Source organism: Equus asinus, chromosome 11, assembly GCF_041296235.1.
Source record: "Equus asinus isolate D_3611 breed Donkey chromosome 11, EquAss-T2T_v2, whole genome shotgun sequence".
In the NCBI taxonomy this organism is placed as follows: Eukaryota; Metazoa; Chordata; class Mammalia; order Perissodactyla; family Equidae; genus Equus; species Equus asinus.
Window position 1 is genome coordinate 9748773 of NC_091800.1, and position 25372 is coordinate 9774144.

The following is a 25372-nucleotide window of genomic DNA, read 5'->3' on the forward strand; positions in this document are numbered from 1 at the left end:
GGGATGTGGGACGCCACCTCAGCGTGGCCTGATGAGCAGTGCCATGTCCGCGCCCAGGATCCGAACCCTGGGCCGCCGCAGCGGAGCACATGAACTTAACCACTCGGCCACGGAGCCAGCCCCCTGCCCAAATTCTTAATGTTGGTTTTTCTTTCACTATTTGCAACTGTATAAATTTTCCCAGTACAGTTACTGTGTGATCTGTATTTTTTTTCATACTGAAATTCTTTGCAAACTTGGATTATTGGTTCTGTATATAGCAAATAGGTACCTAGTGGTGACACAGTCCTGAGAAATGGTGGAGATAAAAGGGTATAATGTGAGTCTGTCCTAAAAAACCTTATGTGGTTTGGAGAGGGCAGACAAGATTTGTACACATGAGAAAGAAACATCATATTTATGATGAAATGCCATAATATGCAGGGTAGAATATTGTACTGAACACAGAGTGGAATGAGTGAGACACTATTGAGGCAATGACTGTTCCCTGAGCACTGGCTCTTGCCAGCCACTGTCCTAGGCACTGGAGACAGCAAACAAGACAGACACAGTCTGCCTTCCGGTAACTTGTGGAGTATTGAAGTTGGCCAACTTGTAGAATTAATACAGTGTTCCAGGATAAATGGTTTCCTCTTTCGCAGTGTAAAGGAGCCATTAAAGATTCTTGAGCTAGGGAATGCCACAAGTTTTTTTGTCTCATGCCTATGCGGAATGGATGAGTGGAAGGAAACATTGGAAGGCAGCCATGAGTTAGGGGGCATTTGTAACAGTCCAGGTATAGTGTAAGGAGGGTGTAGTTGTAGGAGTGGAGGTAAAAGGATAAATACAAAAAAACTGATAAAAAGAATTAAAATACTCAGAGACAGATTCTATATAGGGGTAAAGGTGAGAGAAGGGTCGAAAATGGCCCCATATCCATGTCTTTTACCCCTTTGTTTTCCTACCACTCCCTCACAACCAAAACCAGTATGGCAGCATTTACATCTCCTCTCCTCCCCAACCTGTCTTGCTAATAGGAGTCAGTGGGTGCAACCACCTTTAACTTCTTTCCCTCACCCATGTCAGAATTCACGTCTTTAACAAGGATGTGAATCCAGGGCTACAGATGTGAAAATTGGTGGTGGGCAGAGGAGGTCAGGGTAGTGAGCTGACTGGCTCTTGCTGCTGTCATCTGCCCTTGTGAAGTTGCTGTCCTCCAAGGGAACATTTCATTTGTTGATTCATTCCATAAATATTATTGAGCACATACTATGTGCAGACAGAGTTTAGGTACGAGGCGTACAGCAGGGAACAAGTTGACCCACATGCAGTTTATTTTCTAATGGCAGAGATAGAAAATAAAGAAACATGCATAATATAGAATGTAATTTAAGGTAGTGATGCAAATGGGAAGTAAAAGAAGGAAGGGGGTAAGAAGGCACTGAGAGACTGAGTGGTTAAGGAAGGCCTTTCTGAGGAGTGACATGTGAGCAGAGTATTAGACCAGGGATAAATAAAAATATCCCCAGCATTTCCTAAAAGATGAATTTAGATTATTCAGCAATGAAAAAGCAAAATTATGAACGTTTTTAAAGGAATAAACTTTCAGCATTGTGTTTTTTATTAGTGCCTAAATTTATATGCCTATCAATTTATATTATAAAATGTATTTACCTAATAATTATAGTAAAGAATGTTGAGTTACTGTGGAACAGTAGGATATTGTAGGAGTTTTAGATTGGCTCCTATATGTACGTGTATTGGGGAGCTGATTTTAATGGGGGCTTTTTTGTGTATTTTTGAGAAGGAGATCTTTTTTAGAAGCGGAAGTTGACGTGCTCGGGCTCCTGCACATCCTTGCAGGCTACACAGCGGTGAGGGAGCGTAGCAGAGGAGCTCCCAGATTATACTGTTGGAGTCACACTGCCTGGGTCTTGCTCTTGGTCTTGGCTCTACACTTCTTAGCTATGTGACCTTGACTAACTCTTTGACCTCTTTGTGCCTGAATTGCTTTATCTGTAAAATTAGGATAATAATAATACTCACCAAATAGGGATGTTATAAGTATTAGATAATATATTCAGATTGCTTAGGACAGTATCTGGCCCATATAGTATGTTCTCTATCAGTGTTAACTATTAATCTTGTTATACTATCAGTTGTGCCGAGCGAGCTGGTTTCATTCATATTCTAGGTGAAAACTTGAAAACAAAGAACCTTAGTAGCCTCTGTTATTTTTTTGTTTCCTCTAGCCCAAGGCAGCACTATAATATAAATTTGTGGACCCCTGTGTGGCAGGTCATCCGTCTGCTAAAGCCATTGCTTTTAAGAAAGATATTTTAAAATAGCATTCCTATGAATAGAATATAGATACAAATCAAAGATAAATACATTGTGTTTTTCCTTTTCTCACAAAGAAATTAAGATTCTGGTGGAACATTCATAATCTTCCCCAAGTTTCAAGACAAAGGCTAAGCAGGAAGGAAAAGCAAGTTCCGTAACAGATGGATGCCTGGTTTGGTGCCAGGTAGCTGAGGGTTGATAGGAAGCCAGGGCTCAAGCTGGGTCAGCTAAGCATAAAATTGCGTAAAATAGAATATATTGATATTTTATCTAATAATACTAATCCTCAGTAAATTCCATATTTGTTATGCAAGTCACTTAATATATGTCAAAAAGAAAAGCCACCTGTGTGCTTTTCTAAATTTACCATGCTGACTTGGGTGAAACCTCAGAAAAATTGTAGATAATGCCTCAACCAAATCTGTTAAAGGGGCTCCAAGGAAAAATCAAACTGCCTGGAGCATCTAATCGGACAGAGACTGGACTAGTTGGCTTGAACAACAGTTTGAGGTTTAGGTTTTTTTGGGGTTCTTTTATTTTTTTCTTTTTCAAGGGTGAAAGAGGCTTGCTTTCTAGCAGCTTCTCTTTCAAGACAGTATTGTGTAGAGGTGAAGGGTAAGGACTCTGAAATCAGAGGACTTGGTTTAAATGTCAGCTCCACCACTTCCTAACTTGTGAGTGTGGAGAGTACCTTAACCTTTCTGAGCCTCAGCTCCCTTATCTGTAAAATTGGGCTAATAATACTTACTTCATAGGGTTATTGTGAAGAATAAATGAAATAAAGCACTTAACACAATTCTTAGTGCACTTAAATACTCTATTAGCTGTTACTGTTATTGTTGTTATATAGTTATTGTTTAAGCCAATTAGTGGTGGTTAGAATAGTGGCCTTTGTAGTATTGGTTATGTCTCATTATCCATGGGAGTCCTCAAAGCTAGCTTGCACCAACAGGTACCTGTCTATGTTTCCACGTCCTCACCTGTGACTGTCTGCCATACTGGCCTTCTCCCTTCTTTCGTATATGCCTGGCCTGTTCCTGGTTCAGAGCCTAGATTCTCTTCCCCTAAATCTTCACATGGCTTGTTTTCTTTCTGATTCATTTATTCAGAGAGACCATCCTTGACGACTGTCTTAGTTATCCATTGCCACATAACAAGTTGTCCTAAAACAGCGGCTGAAAACAAACAACGTTTTTCACAGTTTCTGTGGATCAGGAGTCTGGTTGGAGCTTAGCTGGATGAATCTGACTCAGGGTCTCTCACAAGCCTGCAATCAGGCTGTCATCTGGGCTGCAGTCGTCTCAAGACTTGAGTAGGGGATGACTCACTTCCAAGCTTACTCACATGGGACTGCCTCATTCCGTGACATCTGGCTTCCCTGAGAGCAAGAGATCCAGGAAAGAGAGAACTCAAGAGGGAAGCCACAGTCTTTTTATACCCTAATCTCCAAAGTGGCATCCCATCACTGCTGCCCTTTTCTGTTTGTTAGAAGTGAGTCAGGAAGTCCAGCGCACACCAAAGGGGAAGGGTTATACGAGGGTGTAACTATCAGGAGGTCGGGGTCCATCTTAGAGGGTGCCCACCGCAACTGCCTTCTTTAAAATAGCATGTGCACCTGCAGACAACCCTCCCTCATTTTCTGTCTCCTCACCTTGCTTCATTCTTCATAGTACTCATTGTTAACTGACATTATATTATGTGTTTATCTGCTTAGTGTCTAACTTCACTTGAATATAGGCTCCCTGAGGGCAAGGGCTTTCTCCTTCTTTGCCTCTGTATCCCCAGCACTTAAGATCATGCCAGGCACCCAGTAGGCTTTCATTAATATATATTCAGTGAATGAGTGAATGTGTGCATGATTGAGTGTCAGCGTCTGGGTATCACTGCTGCAACAGGGAGGAAAACCTGCAGAGAAGGACTGATGATTTGTAATGACATTATTTTGTACACTCAGCAGCTGACACTTGTGTAATCATAGAGCCACCACAGTAACAAGCCTCAAGAAGAAAAAAAATTCTTGAATGAGGCAAGGAAGCATGTGGCCTTAATGGAAAGAAGAGCTGAAGTCATGAGCATCATAGCCCCAATAAAGGTGGTTATACTTTATAATCTATTTCATTTATGTCTTCTCTCCATCCTCAATAGCCTTTGATACTGCCATCCTTAACACCTTTATCCTGTGTTACATTTGTTATCTTTCTCCTATTGGTCTAAAATAAGAGGTGGCATATCTCCCACTTGAAGCTGATCAAAGGACATTTTTATTTTGCGGCAGGAGCAATATGGAAGGGCGATATTGATTATCCTTGGGATCTTGTCCCCACAGAATTCTAGTGGAGCACAAGTTGTAGGATTATAGCTTTGGGTACCATAAGGTAGAATTCAAAGGATATGATTCTAAGGTGTGCTGTTTTGTTAATGTCAAATACTACATCCACTTCCTGACCAGCTGTCTGATCCATCTTAGCCGTTTATTACAAGTAGCATTGCTTTGGGAAAATTCAGAATACATGCATTTTTTTTTTCAGCAGCTATTTTAAAAGTTCTGCCTTGTTCCAGGTAGTACGGATGCAAAGATGAATCTCATTTGGTTCCTGCCTTCACACAGTTTGCAGTTGGGTTGGACCAAAGAGCTGTGTATTATTGAACTCCTGAAGGAAAGGTGCCATTTCTTGTAACTCATCCACCTTGTTTAAAATTGTAGCCCCTGCCCCAACACCCTTACCCTGCAGTATTTTTTTATATAGCACTTATAACCTTATAACATATATAAAATTTACCTATTTATTGCATTTATTTTATATCGTCTATTCCTCTCCCTCCCCGCCAACACACACTATAACAAAAGCTCCATGAGGGAAGAGATCTTTGTTTGAATGTTCACTGATGGATCTACCCCCCAGCAGGGTCTGGCCATAGTAGGTGTTCAAAAAATATTTATCGTATGAATGAATAGAAGATAGACTCTGTTTTTTTCACTGAATATCCTAAGAGCTGAATTTGAATTTGAAAGGCTGAAAATGACTATTTTATAAGCTTTTGAGTTGAAAAACACAAATTTGTGGTTCTACATCTTTGGCTCCATAGTCTGTCACATGTAGACAACAACAGGCTGGGACTGTCAGCGGCGAGACAGACAGACCTAGGTGTTCATTAAGGCAAAAAGGTGGTCATGACCAGAGCAGGCAAAGGTAGAGTGCCGAGGGAGTAGCGTGCACAGTAGGACCTGAGTGAATCTTACAGATGGATCCACCAGGTGGTAGGTGAGTCCAGAGAGGTCACCTGAGCTAAGAATAGTTGGGCATGTTGTTTATACACATCCAAGAAGGTAGCACTTTGGATCTGGAAAGCCAAATTTGACTGCAAGTGAGCGTTGCATCTCACGTTAGTGAGAACTGACCACCAATGCAGCCACTGTTGGTTTTGTGAGCACCTGCTCTACTTTATATACCTACTGCATGGTTTCAGATTTGAGGGGTTCACAGATCAATAATATTTCAAAAAGTAAAATCTAATAGGGTGAACTGATGTAGTGTTGTTTAGGTTTTATTTTGCCATTGAAAATGGACTTTCCCTTCCTTTGGTGGAAAATTGTCAGAAATCCCAAACTTTATATGCCCTGATAGTACATAAAGGCTTCCAGTGTGTTTTCCAACATCACCAAGCGATTAAACTCAATTCAATTCTGATGACACAGCTGCCTGGAGATGATGGCAGATCTCACTGTTTTTGGGCTCAGTCCCGCAACGTACCCACTCCCCACCCTCCCCCCGGCCCCTTCAGAAGCCAGTTGCAAGTCCAGATTGTTACCTGTGCTTCTCACATACTGGCTATAAATTGGAAGTTCCCATGACCCTTTCACCGGGTTCAATTAATTTGGTAGAGCAGCTCACGGAACTCAGAGAAACATTCATTTATGTTTATCAGTTTATTATAAAGGATGCGTCCTTTACAATAGCCAGATGAAGAGATCATAGGGCAAGGTGTGTGAATCAGGGCATGGAGTTTCCATGCTCTCTTGCTCCACATCTCCACGTGTTCACCAACCCGGAAGCTCTCCGAACCCTGCCTTTTGGGTTTTTATGGAGGCTTTGTGACAGGCATGATTGATTAAACCATCAGCCATTGTTGATTGAACTCAATCTCCAGCCCCTCTCCTCTCCCCAGAGGTCAACCTTCTAATCACATGGTTAGTTCTCCTGGCAAGCAGCCCCCACCCTTAGGTTACCTAAGGGCTTTCTAAAAGTCACCTCATGATCAAAGTAAAGACACCTTTATTGCTCTCATCAATTAGGAAATTCCAAGGATTTTAGCTCTATTCCTGGAACAGTTTGAAGACCAAATATTTATTTCTTATAATAAATCACAATATCACAAGGCCAAAACAAAGAAATAGAGCATTCTATAATTTGATGCCTGTTGTGCCATTTTTATCACATTAGGTCCGCCATAAGATGAACAGACTTCCAGTTTTCCCTTGGATCCTTATGAGCATTTGGTCCACAACTCTTAATTTCTCACCACCATACTTGGTAAATTATGTGGCATTTCAGAATAAATTTTAATTGGATCTCCGATTTTAGGTTAAGGATCACACATATCATTGAGATTCCTCATTGAAAATTATTTCAGATCCTGGTTTGCTTGCTTACTCTGTTCTGCATACTTTAGCATAAATCCTGGCGCTTAGAATACTTAACAGGGTTTTTATTTAAAAGTGATTAATATAAAATTGGGGATGTAAGTGTCAATTATCATCTCATTCTCTGAAGAGAAAGAATACAGAGCACAATCATCATGTTCTCTGTTGAAATAAACGAGTTGGATTTATGTTCTGTGTCAGACCTTGTAATCTAAGCCTTCCAGACTTGGTTCTACAGTTTTTTTCCTGTTTTTTGTTTATTTGTTTACATGGCAAAGATTATACTTTGTCCTTAAATGGATGGAAAAAATTGGAGATTCTAGGGCCTTATGATAGAAACTATTCTGCTGAAAATGTGTGTTGTTAGAATTGTCAGCCTACAGGTGTGTCACTGCCTGCTGCCCAGACTTGTAGCAAGCAAGCCAAGGGTTCCCTTTTTATTTTCCTGTTCTAATAAGTTGGTCCCTGTCTGAGAGCACTGTGCTTCAGAACAAGCCAGGACATGAGGAAGCCTACTAGGCTTATTCCTAACCACATGCGGATGGCCTAACAGACACGTAGCTGTGACTGTAAAGTAAGAAAACTGATTGGCCTAGCCAAGTGGGCAAACCAGTTTAATCCTCCTTTAAGGTAGACAGTGTTTTTCCCATTTTTAGAAAAGGAAACTGAGGCCTGGAGAAGTTAAGTAACCAGCCTAGGGTTATGTGACTACTAAGTGCATAGGAACCCAAGACTACCTGACTCCTTAGGCTCAGCTGTTAATGTCGGTGATGTTGCCTGTGTTCCCTCCTTCAGGTGCAGATGAAGATAACAAAACTTTGCTGGAGCATATGCTCCAAAGAGTTCAGTTTGAGACACAAAACCGTTGACTAGTAATCCTTGTTTATTTCTAAGTTCAGGCTGAAACTTGTTGGAAATGGGCTGCGTTTTATAAATCTCAACCATGAAAAGAGTGAATGAGTTAGAGAGTATCTGGTGAAGAACCCAGATATGGGTTGACTAATACTTGGTTCATGAAAATATCATTTTCCATATTATTAAACTTCATTGGCATTATCTTTAAATGTTTAAAAGCTTTAAATCTTTAAAATGTTCATTTTAACTTTTTAATCTACGTGGTACCAAAGCAGCACTTGATCATTCTCAAAATGTGGAAAACATCTTCATGGATAGAATAAAATAAGGGTGTGTGTTACTTGGACGGGCTCTGGATATGGAGTCAGAAAGATCTAGGTTAGAATCAGGTGTCCCTCTTACTGGCTAACTTTGGATATGTCAGCCTCCCAAAGCCTTAGTTGCCTAACAAATAAAAAGGATATAACTTGAAGGGTTCTTCTGAGGGTCAGTGAGATAATATATTATGCTGTTAATCACTATGCACATGATAGACACTATTATATAATATTTGTGTGTTTTAGTTAACACAGATATACAACTACCTATATTATATAACCATTTTAAAAAATTTCTTAAGATAATGCGTCACAGGGGCCAGCCCAGTGGCATATGGTTAAGTTCGCATACTCCACTTCAGTGGCCCAGGGTTCACAGGTTTGGACCCTGGGTGTGGATCTATACAATGCTCATCAAACCACACTGTGGTGGTGTCCCACATACAAAGTAGAAGACTGGCACAGATGTTAGCTCAGCAACAATCTTCCTCAAGCAAAAAGGAAAATTGGCAACAGATGTCAGCTCAGGGTGAGTCTTCCTCAACAACAACAACAAGAAAATAATAATAATAATACATTTGTTCAGTGCTTTATAGTTACAAAATACCTGTATGTATAATTGTATTTGATCCTCATAAAAACTTTGAAAGGGTAGTGGAAATATCTTCATTTTACAGGTTCTGTAACCAAAAATCACAAGATCACCGAACTGGTAAGTGGCAAAACTGGGACTCAGCCTTTTCCACTCTATTGTGGCTGCTTTCTCATTTTCTTTGTTGTTGTTTTTTGGTGAGGTAGATTGGCCCTGAGCTAACACCTGTAGCCAATCTTTCTTTTTTTGCTTGAGGAAGAGTGGCCCTGAGCTAACATCTGTGCCAATCTTCCTCTGTTTTGTGTGTGGGATACCACCACAGCATGGCTTGACGAGCGGTATGTAGGTCCCCCCTGGGATCCGAACCTTCAAACCCTGGGCCGCGAAAGTGGAGTGTGTGAACTTAACCACTATGCCACCAGCCGGCCCCTGCTTTCTCATTTTCTTGAAGGTGACTTGAACATGTCCTTTTTTGAAACCTAGAAAGTGAGAACTGCATAATCTCTCTTTGCAAAGCATCAGGAGATGTGATAGGGAATGTAAAAAGATAGAACAATTATTGGGTAATTCTACTCAGTCTGGATTTATCAGGTAAGAAATTCTTCTCTGAAGCTTGAACTATCCAGAGTGTGTCCCAGCGTTGCTCACGTTCATTGAAAAATTACCCAGCTGCCACTTTGCATGGAGTAGATCTACTTCAAGAATGAAAGCAATGAACTGCTTGAAAAGCTGAAGAACCAGAACCACTGGGTTTCTTTTTGTACATATGAGATAGGGGGCTTTTGTATAATTTGTTTCTGATCATGTATTTCATAGGTCATAGCCATTTGAGGTAACTCTGTTCCCACTGGGTCTCTGCCGTCTGCCTGTCAGCCCTTTAAAATCTCACTCCGCTTCATAGAGGACTGGCTTAGCTCTGTCAAGCAGGGGGATTATTTTGATATCAAATACATTGTACACAAGAAATTTCCTCTGACTTACCATAGGAAGATAGAATTTCCTTTATATTAGTTGGGCCAATAAATAATCCCTCGAATTAACATTCTGGAAGCTTTTCTTTACAGAATATAAATGAAAGAAGGAGATATTGAGATTAAAAAAGTGTTGTGTTTTGTCAATTCAGATACCTAAGTGAACCACATTGTCCTTCCCCAGAAACATCACTACAGAGAAAGCCCTTTACGTGCCTCATCTTTTCAGTCCTCGCTGCGCATCTGTGAGCTAGGGCTGAATCTCGTTTTCCTGAGAGGACACATACTCGGATAAGGTGCGAAACTTGCCCGAGAGCACCCAGTTGGCTGGCGGAGCTGGCTCCCGTTCTACCACACTTTTCCAGCATGAAACTTGGTTTCCAGATTCAAAGTTTTTGATCTATCATGCTTTGAAGTTAATAAGTTAGGTAATTTTATATAGATTTTCATTTTTATATGATTAAGCAATCACAGCAAATTACTTCAAGAAGCATTTTCCAGGCGAGTGAGTTCCAGTTGCGCTCCTCCTGAATTCAGCCAGGACCAAGTTTCCTGTAAACCATTGCTGGCTGGAGCTAGCTTCTGGTCCTCGTTTCAGACACAGCGGAGCGCTGGGGTAGTGTTAGTGCTGGTCTTTGAGTGTTGTTCTCTGAAGGTCATGTGCCCTGGCTAAAATTTCATAATTATAGTCTGTCCCCTCATAATTCCTCCCCAGGATGACTGAAACATGCCATGCTAGGTTCTGAGGGGAAAAAAGAAATACTGATGATTTTGAGTTAAATTTCAAAAAGGAAGCCAGGTAACTATTTACTTTTAGGCAAGTTGTTAACCTCTCTAAATTGTGATTTCCTTGGCTTTATACGATAAACTATATGACCTCTAACTCTAATATTTGGGGAACTTCTACCTTACATTTCATAATACAGTATTGTATTTAATGGATCTTTACCTGAGCATTTTAATACATTTTGGTTTCTTTCCTTGCATATTATAGTAAAAAGAGCCTTGTAAATACTTGGATTTGAGGCCTCCCTGAAAACACTGAGTATGTAGGAGTTAATATAGAAATTTACTGTATGGCCCACTATCAAGCAAATGCTAAGGGAGAATTGTGAATTTAGGGATTTGCTATTTCAAATGAGATGTGAAAGTATAGTCCTGAGTATTTGTATCAAAAACGCAGTGTCCCTTTTTCTAAGCATAAGAGTATAGCAAACCTTGGGAGCAGGCCAAATTATGCTGTTTGGATAATCAGCATAATTTGTCTCTTTCAGAATTCCCCCTGCAGTCTCAGTTGGGTACCTATTCCATTTTTAACACAGTTCTAAACTCTTCATTAGCATTGCTCCATTCAGTTAAACTGCAGCTGCTGTTCCATCCCTGAGGATGGATTGTATTTCACTCGTAGACAAGATGGTTCTAATATGTGCAGCTATTTAAAGCATAGCAATAAGAAAGGGACAGGAGAAGATCGTGTTTAAGTTTTTTGCTATGTTGTAAAACTCGTAGTGCAGCGTTTGCTCCAGAATGTGCTTTCATGTTCCCCTCTGGGTTCTGTCATCACGGGTAAGTAATTTATAAGTCTGAATAATAAAGTGCCACTTCAGTTTGCTAGTTCTTCATTGTCTTGCAGCTGGTTTCTGATGCCAGAATCACCAATTGTATCACTCTCTATGGATTCTTTCTTTTGGCCATTGATATGTTGTTTGTATGTTTGATATAAACTTAAAGATTGGATTAATCAGTAATGGAATTTTCCACGCTTTAGGCTTTTCTCCTGTGGCAGTTGGTCCCCATGTGCTGGTTGCTACCCTCGGTTATCTCTGCGGCCTTTCTATCGGTCGCTCCTGAGCTGTTGAGTTTAGCATCTGTCAGAATGTGTTTGCATTGCACCAGAGTTCTACAGCTTCTGCCGGCTTCGAGGGAAGCATCTCTGGGGTCTTTATAAGTAAACGTAAAACCTTATTTGCGTAATGTACAGCTGAAATCTCACAAGGTTGTAATCTATCATAACATTAATAAAAAAAATAAAATTAAAAAAAAACCTTATTTGCGCAGTTTGCAGATTTGGCTGACTTGTTCAGTGAGCCATCTAAGTTCAGTACTTTGAACTTTTATAAACGTTTTCCTCAAAGGGACACTACTCCCAAAATTAGGTTTGTGTTTGTGTAACTGTTCACTTCCATTAGCTGCTATGTTAGAGAAATATAGAGTTTTTCTCCAAAACACTTGTATGTGTATTAACAAGATTTTTTTTAAATTGGAAAATGAGATTAAAAATTGCCTTGTCCTACTTATATTCATTGTTGATATAAATTAGCACCTGAAAGACAACTTGAAACTTGACACAGGAGGGCTTGTAGAGTCAAGACTTTACTGATTGGTTTCAGTAAATTATTTTTATATGGTAGATTCTTGTACTTAATTACTGATATAGAAAATACTGTCTGTGTGGATATGTACTATTTTTTCAGAGACTCTCCTTGCTACTTTTGTTGGGGAAGCTACCGGATCTCTCAAAATAATACCTAGAGTGTGAAAGACAGAGAGCACCTGGTGGTCAAAGGGAGGCCGGGGCTGGCAGTCACTCGGAAGGAGGGACGCACCTGCTCTGGAGTGGGCTGCACCCACTGTCTCACTGGCATTTCAATCCCCTCTTGCCTCTTAGGCAGCCTCCGCCTTGCACTAAGAGGCCCCGCGCAATCGTTGGAGCTATGGTGGTAGCTGTGGAAGGCAGACTTTCTCTTCCTCCCATCTTGTGTATTGGTCAACTTCTGAGAATTAAAAGTATGAGTATGTTTTCTTCTTGGGTTAAAAATTGCTTGATTCAGTTGATAAGTAAATTATTTATCTTGAAATAGCACTTTCAAGAGACTAGTTTCTATGTGTATTTAAAAATGAAAACAGTTTTTAAAGAGCATGAATTGATTAGAAAAGCTACGCATTCTGGAGCTTTCTATCTCCATTTTTTCCATTCCTTGTCTCTTAGCTCTAAGTATAGCTTATAATCATTTGATGAATCAGACACTGAGATCTACAAGGGGTGGACAGCTTGTTTTCCAGCAGATTTCTGCAGCCTTGACACAACTGAAGGAAATAGCTTCTGCAGGATGGCCAGACGTTGTGCTGAATAGGCTGTCCTCGGGGCTGAGATCCAAGAACTCTGAAGCGTTGTTTAAGACTGTCTGCAGAGAACTGCAGATTACTGGTATGAAATAAAGCTCTTTTAGGATAAAGAGAGCGATTTACAGACCATGCTTTTGGTGAGACAGTTTTTCTGGTATGTAGTGTGTTTATCAAAGGACAGTATGCCAAACTTCAACCCTCATTAAAGAAAGCTATAGAGGCAAACTTTAGAGGCTTTCCACTGTAATATTTTCTTTTGTACAGTTGTGATTTTTTTTTTCCTTTTTGCACTTTGAAAGGCTATTTGGTGAGAGTTTGAATTTTATATTTCTGCTTTTTTAGTCTTCTGCCATGTTTTCCTATCCTTTCCTGAATTCAGGCAGCTGCCATGTGAGTTTTCTTTGCTCTGATATTGGCTCCCTTCCACCCCCATCCTTCTAGATGTTAACCCTTTTTTTCTTGCAGTTTTCTTTTCATCAATTTTGTTCCTAAAGCATCGATTCTCTTAAAGAGATAACAAAATGCTTTCATTGAGTAAAAGAGCTCAGTAATTATTCTTACCTTATCTTCTTTGTCTGGGTTTATTTCTCCCAACTAATATTTCAGTAGGACACAGCCGTATATATATATATATATTTTTTTTTTTTTTTGAAAATTGGCCCTGAGCTAACGTCTGTTGCCAATCTTCCTCTTTTTGCTTGAGGAAGGTTGTCGTAGAGCTAACATCTGTGCCAGTCTTCCTCTCTTTTGTATGTGGGATGCCACCACACCATGGCTTGATGAGCAGTATGTTGGTCCGTGCCCAGCGTCCAAACCCGCGAACCCCAGGCTGTGAAGCAGAGCTCACAAACTCAACCACTATGTCACCAGGCCAGCCCTGGCATAGCTATATTTTTAAACTTAACAATTGACCTGTCAAAAAGATATGCTGTTCCTGGAATGTTATAATTCATGGGCTTCTCTGTTTAGAGTTTACTATTTTCTAAGTTAATTCTCCACCATCCCCACTCCACCTCCACAAAGTTTTTCTAGTAAGAGATGCTTTTATTCATAACTTACATAAAATTTACCGTGGCACATTTAATTAGATCTTCTAATATGAACTGAAAATGAATCACTGTATTTTCTGTGTGTGGCTTCTTAATCAGGATTTAAGAATAAATCCTTGTAGAAATACTATTTTGAAAATGAGCTTATTTCATTTTGAAGTCATTCCTATGGTAAAGTATCTTAAGAACTGAGAAATAAGGTTCCCTCCAAGAGCTAAACTAGTAAGAATCACCCCACATATTAACTGAAGAAGTCATTTCTCTTTAATAATAACCCACCCTCAGAGGTGACCTACAAATTTGTAGCTGTGGACATTTGAGAATGTCGGAGGCTCAGTGAAGGGACTAGAGTGTTGCTTCACTACAGCAGTTCTTGCCCTGAATACAAATAAGTACAGGAAAATAGTGCTGCCATCCCTTCACTTGTCTCCCTCTCACTAGACTGAGGTGCTCGAAGGCTGGAATCCTGCCTTTCAATACAGCTGTAGTGTAAGGGTTCACTAAGATCCTGGGCCTTAGGGTCAACTGCCTGGGTTCACATCCCTGCCCCAACACTTACTGGCTTTTGTGGCCTTGATAAGGTTCTTGACTTTTCCTTATTTTCTTCTTATTTTTTTTATCTACGAGCAGTTATCTAGAGGAGTTATGAGGATTAAGTGTGAGATCCATGGTCTATAGGTATTGTTGCTATTGTTATTTTTCATCATATCCTCAGTGATGTGTATTAAGTGCTTATTATATCAATATTTAAAGGAGAATTTCCTTGAATCTGGGCAAGAAGGGCAGCCCCATGTATCACAAACATGCATAGATCCCTCTGTCGCTAGGGGTCTGGTGCTCAGCGCAATTCATAACCCAGGAAACACCCTCCTCATGTTTTGACCTTCATCCTTGAATGAGAGGAAATTGTTGAATACCTGGAGATTGGTGGGTTGCACCACTGTTGACTTTGGAGCTGATCCTGCCTTATCAGACAGGAAGGATTTGAGCCGCAGAAGTATTTAGAAGCATTAACTTGTCAAAACCTTCTTGGCATGAATGCAATAGATTGTACCAGAAGAAAATATTGTTTCCCAGTGGTGCTAAGTTTCCATTTTCTTGTTTGTCTTAGAATTTCAATTCATGGTTCTGAAGGTTCTCATGACTTAGTACAGTGTTAGGAATAGTTATCCATGGAAGCTGACTGACATTTGCACTGTTAGGTCACATTACTCATACATTTGTATATGTGTAGGTCTATATAGAACATATAGGAAATTTGATATTAATTCATTAATTATTTTATTTTATAGGGAAATTTTAAACCATTCAAAATTTAGGTTTTCGATTTTTTACAATTAAGGTAATTTACATTCCGACAAATACATTAAAATTAGATCCACATTGAATACGGTTACATTTTGTTTTTTAATACTTTAGATTATTACAGTCTATAGAAGATAATTTATGTGAAAATCTTGATTATAACAATATAATTAGTGATGTTGCTGAAATCAACGCAAGAAAATAAATTTTATGGAATAAATGTATAATATATGAATTATGTGTGTTTCTTTCTGTATTCTTCCAAATGTTACCAACTCATTAACAGAATAATCAGTGTGCACAATAAGTTAATTCTGTCATCTCTGATATTTTGCTGACTTTTAGTCATTTGAAAAATACAGCTTTACACATTTAAAAAATTTTTATTGTAATGAAGGTATATTTTTCATGGTAGGAGGAATGACTACATTTTATTTCATAATTTTTAGTTTATTTTATACCCTTTAAATGCTTAGAAATATGGCATGTGGAACTTTATTTGCCCCTTAGTAGGCCTCAAAGAAGGGAGTGGTTACAGCTATTGATGTGGAGCAAACGGGAGATCAAGAAAGCCTTGTCGAGAAGGTAACATCTGCTCTGAGTATCTGGTGATAAGGTTGTGGCTGGAGTGAAGACCTATTTGGACAGGGTGTAGCCTAAGCAGAACTCCACTGTGCAAGTATGGCGGATACGGTGCTGCAGTCGGGCTGGGTGTCCTAGCCACACTGGGCTTCTGGACTAACAGAGCTAAGACCCTAGAACACGCTAACCCCACGGAGCACAGAGCATCTGGTGAGGCCTTGCAGAGACAGGCCAGTCACCCCGCTGTGGGGCCTCGAGGTCTCTGTATTAGCACGCTCAAGACTCCCAAGACTAAGCACTTCATTTCAAGGCGCAATTAGCATCTTCACTAAGAGATGGAGTTTAGAAAATGTTAGCATATATGAATGAAGTGGGGTTTTACCCATTTGCATAATGAAGAAAAGAATGATATTAGAAGCTAAACAAAGACCGTTTATCTCTGATTGGTAGTGCACTAAGGGGAAAGTGCTGAGATTTTCAGGCAGCCCTAGAGGATTAAAGACCTCAATCCTGACAGGAAAAATTCCAGGTCTGCCTCATTCCAACAACTGTGTCAGTGTCTGTGGTTCCCCCTCTGACCTAGTACTTGATGCTACTGCGGCTGTGTGGTGCTGTTGTGCTCCTGTTCACTTGTGGCTGCTGCAGGAGGTCCCTTAAGGAGCCTGTGGCCAGTAATACCTTTCATCACATTGCTTTGCCCAGTGACACATGATCGTACTTTTTCTCTTTTGTCTTCACCTTTCTTATCCCTTGCCTCTTCCATCTCACCCATCATCTCTTCTGGCTACAGATACAGTGTTTTTTTTTTTTAAATCCTTGCATTTTTGTTATGTCCCGCTCACACCCAGAACACATTCATTCCTGGAATCTTAACTTGGCACCTGCCATGTGCCAGGCATGGGGAAAACTAAGATGAAAAAGACAAGTTCCCTGACCTCTAGGAGTTTAGTCAAGGAAAAAATACCTATCATATTTCTTGGGCTTCTTCTAATATACAGAACACTTGGATCTGAATAAAATACCTTATCTTCATTAACAACCCTAGGAGGTTATCATCATCATAGTAAAAAGCAATCCACACATTTCACTGTTTTTTCCCAGCATTGCTTAAAATATCACTTTCTTCTTTCTCTTTGGTCCATGTTAGCATGAAATCAGAAGATCTCATTAATCCTCCACTCAAATTCACACTCCTCCATTGTCCTTTAGTGTTTTATTGTATAAGTTGTTTTAATAAATAAAGCAACTTTTCTTATAACTCCCTTTGTTATATTGTAAATAAGGAAATATTGGGGCTCCCTCCCCATGTTCCCTAGGTAATCCAATGTTTGTTTCTAAAGTACATGTATGGGTCTTTATTGGACATACAATCCCTAATAGTAAGCTTCTTCAGGGAATGGCCTTGCTCGCTGTGTAAATCATCGTGCCTTACAGAGCAAAAGCTTGATAGAGGTTGGCTAAACTTAACATGATTTACAGAATTAACTTCTTTTGCCTCCGTCTTTTATCTATGAATAATTCTTTTCATTGCCCAAATGACCTCAATGTTCCTATTGAGTTTTACATTGTCTTCAAAACTGTTTCCACAACTTGAATTTTCTTACCTTTCTTTATAGCTGTTAGGTGACCCCAGACAATCTGATGTTTTCTGAAGTTAAATAAGGATGGCCTGAATATCTTCATCTACATCTATAATCGAATTACTAAGTAATACAGAACCCAAACTTTGTCCTGTGGTTTCTACCAATCCACTTGGTCTCTAAGCCGTTATTTGCTGCTGACTGGTTCTGAGCCGATAGGCAGCTGTTTGCAGATGTTCAGCAGTGATTTGAATCATCTGTCCATATTTGTTTATCAGAATGTTCTGTGGTCTGACATCAGATCCTTACTGAAGATCAAGTAAATTGTTTCATTTCTTTCTTTAAGCCTTATCACTCCATCATGGGAAATTTAGATTGCTGTAGTAAAGTTTCTCTTAAATTCTTTCCAGTGCTCTGACGGGTAATGTATATGGGCGACTTGCCTGTAAGCTGGTTGCCTTCAGCATTGGTGATGTGCTGGCGAGTCAGATGCCTTCCCAGTCAGCAGCAGCCAGCAGTGCTGCACTCATTTCTGCGATGTTCTGAGTCTCTGTGTTTGTCACCAAGTCATGCTTGTGTGAGCACATCAAGACCTTCCAAGTAGTGTTATGTGACTTATTGCCTTATTTGAGGCTCTTTTCCATCCATCATGTGACAGATACTGTACATTACAATTTCTAATCAAAGGTGACTTTTTAAAGACTGAGGGAGGCACGAAATGTGGAAAGCATCTAATATTCAGCCTTATGTTCATCCCTCTTAGTCCATCCAGACTGCTGTAACAAAAATACCACAGACTGCGTTGTTTAAACAACAAACATTTATTTCTTACAGTTTTGCAGGCTGGAAATCTGAGATCAAGGTGCTAGCAGATTCAGTGTCTGGTGAGGGCCCGCATCCTGGTTCAGAGATGGCTGTCTTCTCCCTGCGTCCTCATGTGGCAGAAAGAGTGAGAGAGCTCTCTGGGGTCTCTTTAAGGGCACTAATCCCATTCGTGAGGGCTCCACCCTGATGACCTAACAGCCTCCCAAACGACCCGCCTCCTAATACCATCACATTGACAGTTTGAATTTCAACATAAATTTAGGGGAGACGCAGCATTCAGCCCGGAACACTTTCCCTCACCATTTCTCAAGAAAATGTATGTAGGTCCATCTAACTCTGTCTCTCTGTCTTTTTTGAACAATTACTTGATATTTATTTTCTCTAATTTTATTCCTTTAAAAATCTCATTTTCTTATGTTCTTTATTTACCTTTCAACTTCTGTTGTTTCATTTTAGTTGTCTTCAATTTCTAGCTACCTTTTCTATATACTGATATAGTTAACTCTCAGTTGATTTATGTGAGTAAAAAGAAACAGAGACCCAGATAACTCAAAACTAATTTGTTTGACTTTGGATTTAAGATGATTTTGCACCAGATTTGCGTTCCCACTTGGGTTTTCTTTAAGCTGCTATTATGATCAGTTTACATTCCTTAAGCATGTACCAGCTGGCTAATGGAATGAGTAGGCAGGCCTGAGGAAGCTGAGCTAGGATGGAAAATTGGCTGTAGATGATACACACATGGATCATTGAAAATTGATTGCAGTTTGTTCCTGTGCCCAAAAACCTGTCTGCCTAATGACCTAGCTTTGTTGGACTTCTTGTTTGCATTAAACTTCATATTCTAATATAATGTATGTGTTTTACAAAGAAACCTTTAAGATGTTTAAGGTATCTAAGCATAGAATTACTGTACCTAGAAATAAATTTATGTCCGAATGATGTTTTAATTGTTCGAGTTCTCTACGTACTTAGTTCTTATATATTCTCCTACTGTTTGCTTTTCCTATGTTTTAATTGCACTTTACACTTTTGTTTCATCATCTCATTAAAAACTGTCTTGTTTCATGATGTTGATGTTTCATAATCTTCGATAACTTAAGTATTTAGCCTCTGTGATAATGTGCATTAGAAACTGGATTTGCTATTTCCTTACTCAAGAATTCATTAGCGAGAGTTCCAGGAAAAACAATAGAGGCTACAGTAGTGAGGAAAACTACCTTTCTAGTTTTTTCCCCTTAACTTTGAAGGTGATATTGTTATTTCAAGGACAGAATACATGATTGCTAGAGATTGTTGTTTTCCTGTTTGGAAGTAATGCCCTGCAGGAGGAGCTTGTGCCAGAGAATTTGGGGTGGGAGGTAGCGAATGTTCAACATTCTTGGGAGAAAATAGTGAGCAGTCCTCCTTCATTCCTTCCGCCTCTCCACTCTCAGCCTGTTGCCCAGTTCTCCTTGAAGGGGTGCAGAAGCAGTGGCGGCTCGGTTAGGCCTTTTTTTCCCCATTTATTTCATTTTTTGCTTTTTAATGGTAAAGAGGAAAGGACTTCTCCAGGACTTGCTGTGTAAATGTTTGTGGAAGAGATAGAAAGTATAATAGAAAGATCAGAGGATATGTAGGCTTAAACACATGGGTCCTTTTGGTTTGTTTGTTTTGTTCCTCTTCCTCCTCTTCTCCAATCGTTAGAGTGTTGCCTTTGGCGAGTTAATCAGTGTCCCCGAGTACCGCTTTCCTCATCTATAAACTGGGCGTGATAACTCAGATAGGAGAGTACTTGAAACCGTAAAGCTCCATACCGACATTAGTTGTTGCTAAACCAATTACAAATACCTAACCTGACTACACCCCAACCATAGGAATGGGGCACTGCCTCCCTGCTTGCTGTGGACTGTAACTAAGCCATCTTTACCTGGGAGAAGATGGCTGACTGAATGCCAGTACCACCTTGTCTGAGCCGCACCTCTTACCATCTTTCATCACTGGTGAATTCATTTCACTCCAGGCAGTCTTCCTTGTACTTATACATTCTTTTCTCCTTGGTTGTAGTTGTAAATCAGGAGGTATCCCTAATCGTGGCCAAGTTAATAACAGTGCTGGAGATAGTTTTAAGTGAAATCAAACCTACAGAAGAATCAGTGTCACACTTCATAGTTCTTGGAAGTTGCCTAGAATGTGCCTGCAGGATCTCTGTAAGGTGCTTGCCTGGGTATCGTTTGCTGCAGATATACAGCATTTCATGTATATTACGACACAAATAGGCTTTTATAGGCTGGTCCGGAAAGCTAGGCAAACATTTTAACACGGTTTTTATGGGAAAAAGCATTCTAGTTTATTTTTAACTGATACATAGTTTGTTCATAATTGTGGAACTGCCCAAACAAGTTTTTTCGCTGATGATTTTTAACTGTTTCTGTCGCCAGGAGAGAGAGCACATGGGTAGATGTAGATCCAAGTGTGACTGATTACCTGTTTTTCTTTGGAAACTCCCACACTAATTGATGGGAAGGGGGCAATATCTGGAACAGTTTTGCCCTTTGATTTTTTTTACTTACATCTATAAAGGTGAAAAAGGATCTCTGTTTTGGAGCTGGATGGGATAAATTTTTCATGAACTACTGTGCGAGACAAAACCCTGAGATCACGTCAGTAGGCTGTATTATTATTTTAAGGAGGTAGAAGAAGGAGGATATGTGGTGATCAGATGCTCTTAGCCCTTCGTGATACCGTGAGCTGGTCTGGGAACATAATCTGACTGGCGGGTCCAGGGGGTGAGAAGGCGCACAGTTGTCAGTAAGTGTTTCGCTTCTTCATTGACCCTGTCAGTGGGCCTCCCAGGATGGACAGAAGTGTCAAGCTGCAGAATTAGCTAAAAGGCGTTTTTTAAAGATCTCACCATTAATAGGAATTTATTTTAAAAAAGAATAAGTTATAGAAAAATAACCAGATATATCTGTTGAAGATTAAGAGGCGGTGAAATAGTTAGAAAGCCTATATTAGAAATATGGAGGTAAATAACCAGGAGAAACAGATAAAAAAGAGTTGAAATTGTCTTTTTTGGTGGATAGGGAAGGATAATATGTAAAACTGCTGTATTTTATTGTAAGTCTTTAAGTAATATTTGTCCTTTTAAGCTATGTGCATGCTTTGATAAAATAAAAATCAATATAAAATAAAACATTTTTATAAACTAACAGAATGTTAATATCATTTGAGGATTATGTAAGTATTATCTATATTAGTACTATAGTAGTGTAATTAAATGTTTTTATATAGAATCAATATATAATTATCCAGCTTCAAAACCTTGTGATTAGATTTATAGTTCTGTCTTTGTACTATATTTGTTTTCAACTTTATACCTCTCTTTTTCCTAACTTTATTATTTCGATGTCATAAGTAGTATTAAAGTCAGGGATGAGCATCTTCTTGTTTTACTGCCCTAGCACCTTGCACAGTATCTTACACATAGTAAAGTCTCAGACTATGGTTGATAAATAAGTTTTCTCAGTTTTTTAAATCTCTTTCTAAAAATTACACATATAATACAGATTCACTCTAGAAAAAATAGAAAATGCAGAGAAGCAAACAAAAAAAATCACTCTTACCATTTTGATTACATCCCTCCAAATGTTTTCTTATGCAATATATACATGTAAATAAATTTAAAATAAAATTATCCTATACACACTGTGTTGTATCCAGTTTTAGATACTAAATATGCCATGAATGTCTTTCTGTGCCAAGCATTCGTCTTCCTTTTTAATGACTACCTAATCTTCTGCTATGTGGATATGCCATAATTTATTTACCCAATCCTTTTTAGTAAACATTTAAGCTTTCTATTCTTTTTCTTTAGTTGTTAATAAGTTGTTTAATGAGTATCTTTGTACATATAGTTTTGCTATTTACTTGAATATTTTCTTAGGATTGGCATTTTTAGGTCAACAAGGATGTATTATTATTGTTGTTATTATTTAAGATTTTATTTTTCCTTTTTCTCCCAAAGCCCCTCGGTACATAGTTGTGTATTTTTAGTTGAGGGTCCTTCTAGTTGTGAAATGTGGGACGCTGCCTCAGCATGGCTTAATGAGCAGTGCCATGTCCACACCCAGGATTTGAACCAGTGAAACCCTGGGCCGCCAAAACAGAGCATGCAAACTTAAACACTTGGCCACAGGGCTGGCCCCAGGATGTATTATTTTTAAGGCTTTTTATCATGTTGCTAAATTGTCCTCCAGAAGTATTATGTCAGCTTCAGTCTCCGTTAGTAGAGAAAAGAATATCCATTTCTTTACTCCTTCACTAACTGATGAGCAGAAACAGATTTATCATTGTTGGGTTAATTAGTATTTATTAGAATAATAGTGCATTTAAATATTTTAATATGGATATAGTTTGTCATTTTGCTTTTAATTTTCTTTGAGCATTTTTCCCATTCATATGAAAAGTTTTAAAATTTTTATGTATTGACAGCTATCAAACGTATTTTTAATTTTTAAAAATTTCTCCCCCAGTTTTGAAATTTTATGCCTCAAAAGCTGTTCCTTTCCCCAGATCATGTATGTGGAATGAATTGATTTTCAGAATTTAGTGGAATGATTGTCTCTCAAATTTCTTCCTTTTTCCCATCAGGAAAGCAATAGAAGAACTACTTAAAGAGGCAAAACGTGGGAAAACAAGAGCAGAAACAATGGGACCCATGGGTTGGTAAGTTCTTGAGTAATCTTCCTTCAAGCTCAAAAAAGCAAATTAATGAGACAAGTCTTCTTTAGCATGTAGATAGGATATAAAACCATGGGTGTAGAGGAAATCGCTCAGAGGCAAATGGTGGAGGAAGATACTGTTGAGGGCTGATGGCTGTGGAACTCACATAATGGGAAGTGGGCAGGGAGCATGCAGGGACTACACCTGTCATGGTTTTACCATCCCTGTGGTTTACAAGTCCCCAGGAGACGTGTAGCTACTACTGCGCCACCTGGGTGAGCGTAATATTCTATCAGTACTCATTGTTTAAGAATTGCTGTTTTAATTAGAGTCCTTAGTAAATTAAAATTTACTTCAAAAAATCTAATTCTAAGTATTTTATGTGACAGTTCAGCCACGTAGAGCTAAAGTTTACCTTTGCAGTTTCTATACAAAATAGAGCTTGTTAAAATTTAATAATATAGGGGCTGGCCCCATGGCCGAGTGGTTAAGTTCGCGCGCTCCACTGCAGGTGGCCCAGTGTTTCGTCAGTTCAAATCCTGGGTGCGGACATGGCACTACTCATCAAACCACGCTGAGGCAGCGTCCCACATGCCACAACTAGAAGGACCCACAACTAAGAATATACAACTATGTACTGGGGGGCTTTGGGGAGAAAAAGGAAAAAATAAAATCTTTTAAAAAAAAATTTAATAATTTAAACAAAGGAAGAACTTATCCTTAAGAATCAACTCTACTCTTTTAAGCATTACTTTAGCAATAGCATCACATTCAGTATATGTATGCTGATTTTAGATCTTTTATCTACAATTTAAAATTCACTACAGTGGAGTACTGTGGGTCATTAAAAAGAGTAAAATGTAAAAATGGGATAAAAGTATAAGCTAGACTTCTGAATATACCTTATTCTGTAGATTTGACTCTTAGAACCATGCACATGGTTTACATAAAATATGAAACAGAGTTAAATAAATAGAGAGAAAAGGTAATCCCTAAAAAGCAAACAAAATAAAACAAATGGACCTCAGTAAGCCTTTTAGTGGATGGCTTGGCCACACATAGAGAAACTCTTTCAACCAATTTGAAATTTGCCTTTATTTCCAAAAGACAAAAAAGAGCTACAAAGAAATCTTAAATTGTTTCCAGTTATCATATTGTTAGTAATAATATTGATACCGTTATTCTGGAAATATTATATAGTAGGATAAAACAAATAAGTAAATATTTATTTGCTTTAGATATCAAGATTTTCTGTGTAAAAGAGATACAAACTTAAAAATCAAAGAAGTAAGAACCTATAATCCTAAATTTGAGTTAGAAATATCAGTGTGAAATCGTGCTACATTTTCTCTTTAAAAGGAAGAGAGAAAAGCTTTTTCTAGTTCTATTCATGGAAAAATCCTAGAAATAATGACTACCCACTCAGTAGCAGTAAGTACCCCTGGCACCCAGATTTTGGTATATAAATACCATTTGTCACTGAAAAAAGACAGAGATTCTTAGAGAAATAATTGATTGCAGATCCTAGGCAGTGTCTAGGGTTAGCCAAACTGCAAGTTAGAAGTCACAGTCTCTAGGACTGCCCTCACTTCTTACACCAACTGCAAGTTCAGGGAGTTCCCAAAACTACCCTCAGCTTCAGTAATTTGCTAGAAGAACTCATACAATCCACAAAAAGCTATATACTTATGGTTGTAGTTTATTACAGGGAGAGGATACACATTAAAATCAGCCAAAATAAGAGATGGAAAGGGCGTAGTCTGGAAGGGTTCTAAACCTGAAGCTTCTGTTGTCCTCTCCCCATGGAGTCAGGGCACATTACCCTCCTAGCATCAATGTGTGACAGTACGCATGGTGTATTGCCAACCAGGGAAGCTCACCTGAACCTCAGTGTTCAGAGTTTTTATTGGAGTTCATTACTTAAGCATGATTGATTGATGGATTGCTCAAATGACTGATCTCAGTCTCCAAGCTGACCAATACCACATGACCCAAAGCTCCCCCGCTAATCAAAGACATTTCTATCTGATATGACATTGCCTCCTAGAATTGAGATTATCTCCCAGAAGCCAAGGGCAAAGGCCAGACCTCTCTGGGTAAGACCAAACTGTTTACTAATAGGCAGGAAATGTATAAGAGGAGCCAGAAAATCTTGTCATGTCAGAAAGCAAAGAAACTGTCAAGACTACTGTCGTCGTTTCAGAAGGACTCAGGAACCAACTTGAAAGGCTTCCAGCTAGTCAAAGATGGGATCATTTGATCCTCGAAAAGAATAAAGCTGTAATGATTGAGATACCTAAAATATGTTAAAATCCATGAGGCCATAATGATAATCTGAACAAGAAACTTAGTGATCCCTTTTAGATGACAGTAGGGTACCAAATCAGTATTCATAAAACTGATAAATAGTGAAGAAGAATCAAGCATTTATCCTGTTCCCTGTACAAATTATACCTCAAGGTTAGAAAATAACTGATGACAGACAACTCCCTTATAGAATTG

General features: G+C 39.0%; 1 protein-coding gene across 5 annotated transcripts in view; it reads left to right on the forward strand.

Annotated features, from left to right (window-relative positions):
• Nucleotides 1-25372, forward strand: part of LOC106832904 (protein POLR1D) — a 45498-nt gene that overhangs the window by 5613 nt on the left and 14513 nt on the right. For 2 of the 5 annotated variants that reach the window (XM_014843826.3, XM_044777382.2), the window contains exon 2: nucleotides 22799-22873. In XM_014843826.3, the coding sequence (XP_014699312.1) occupies nucleotides 22799-22873 (75 nt within the window). Of the gene's footprint in view, nucleotides 1-4276; nucleotides 4415-11221; nucleotides 11266-22798; nucleotides 22874-25372 lie in introns of those variants that run through there. The other 3 variants (XM_044777383.2, XM_070520448.1, XM_070520447.1) reach the window with 3 other exon arrangements.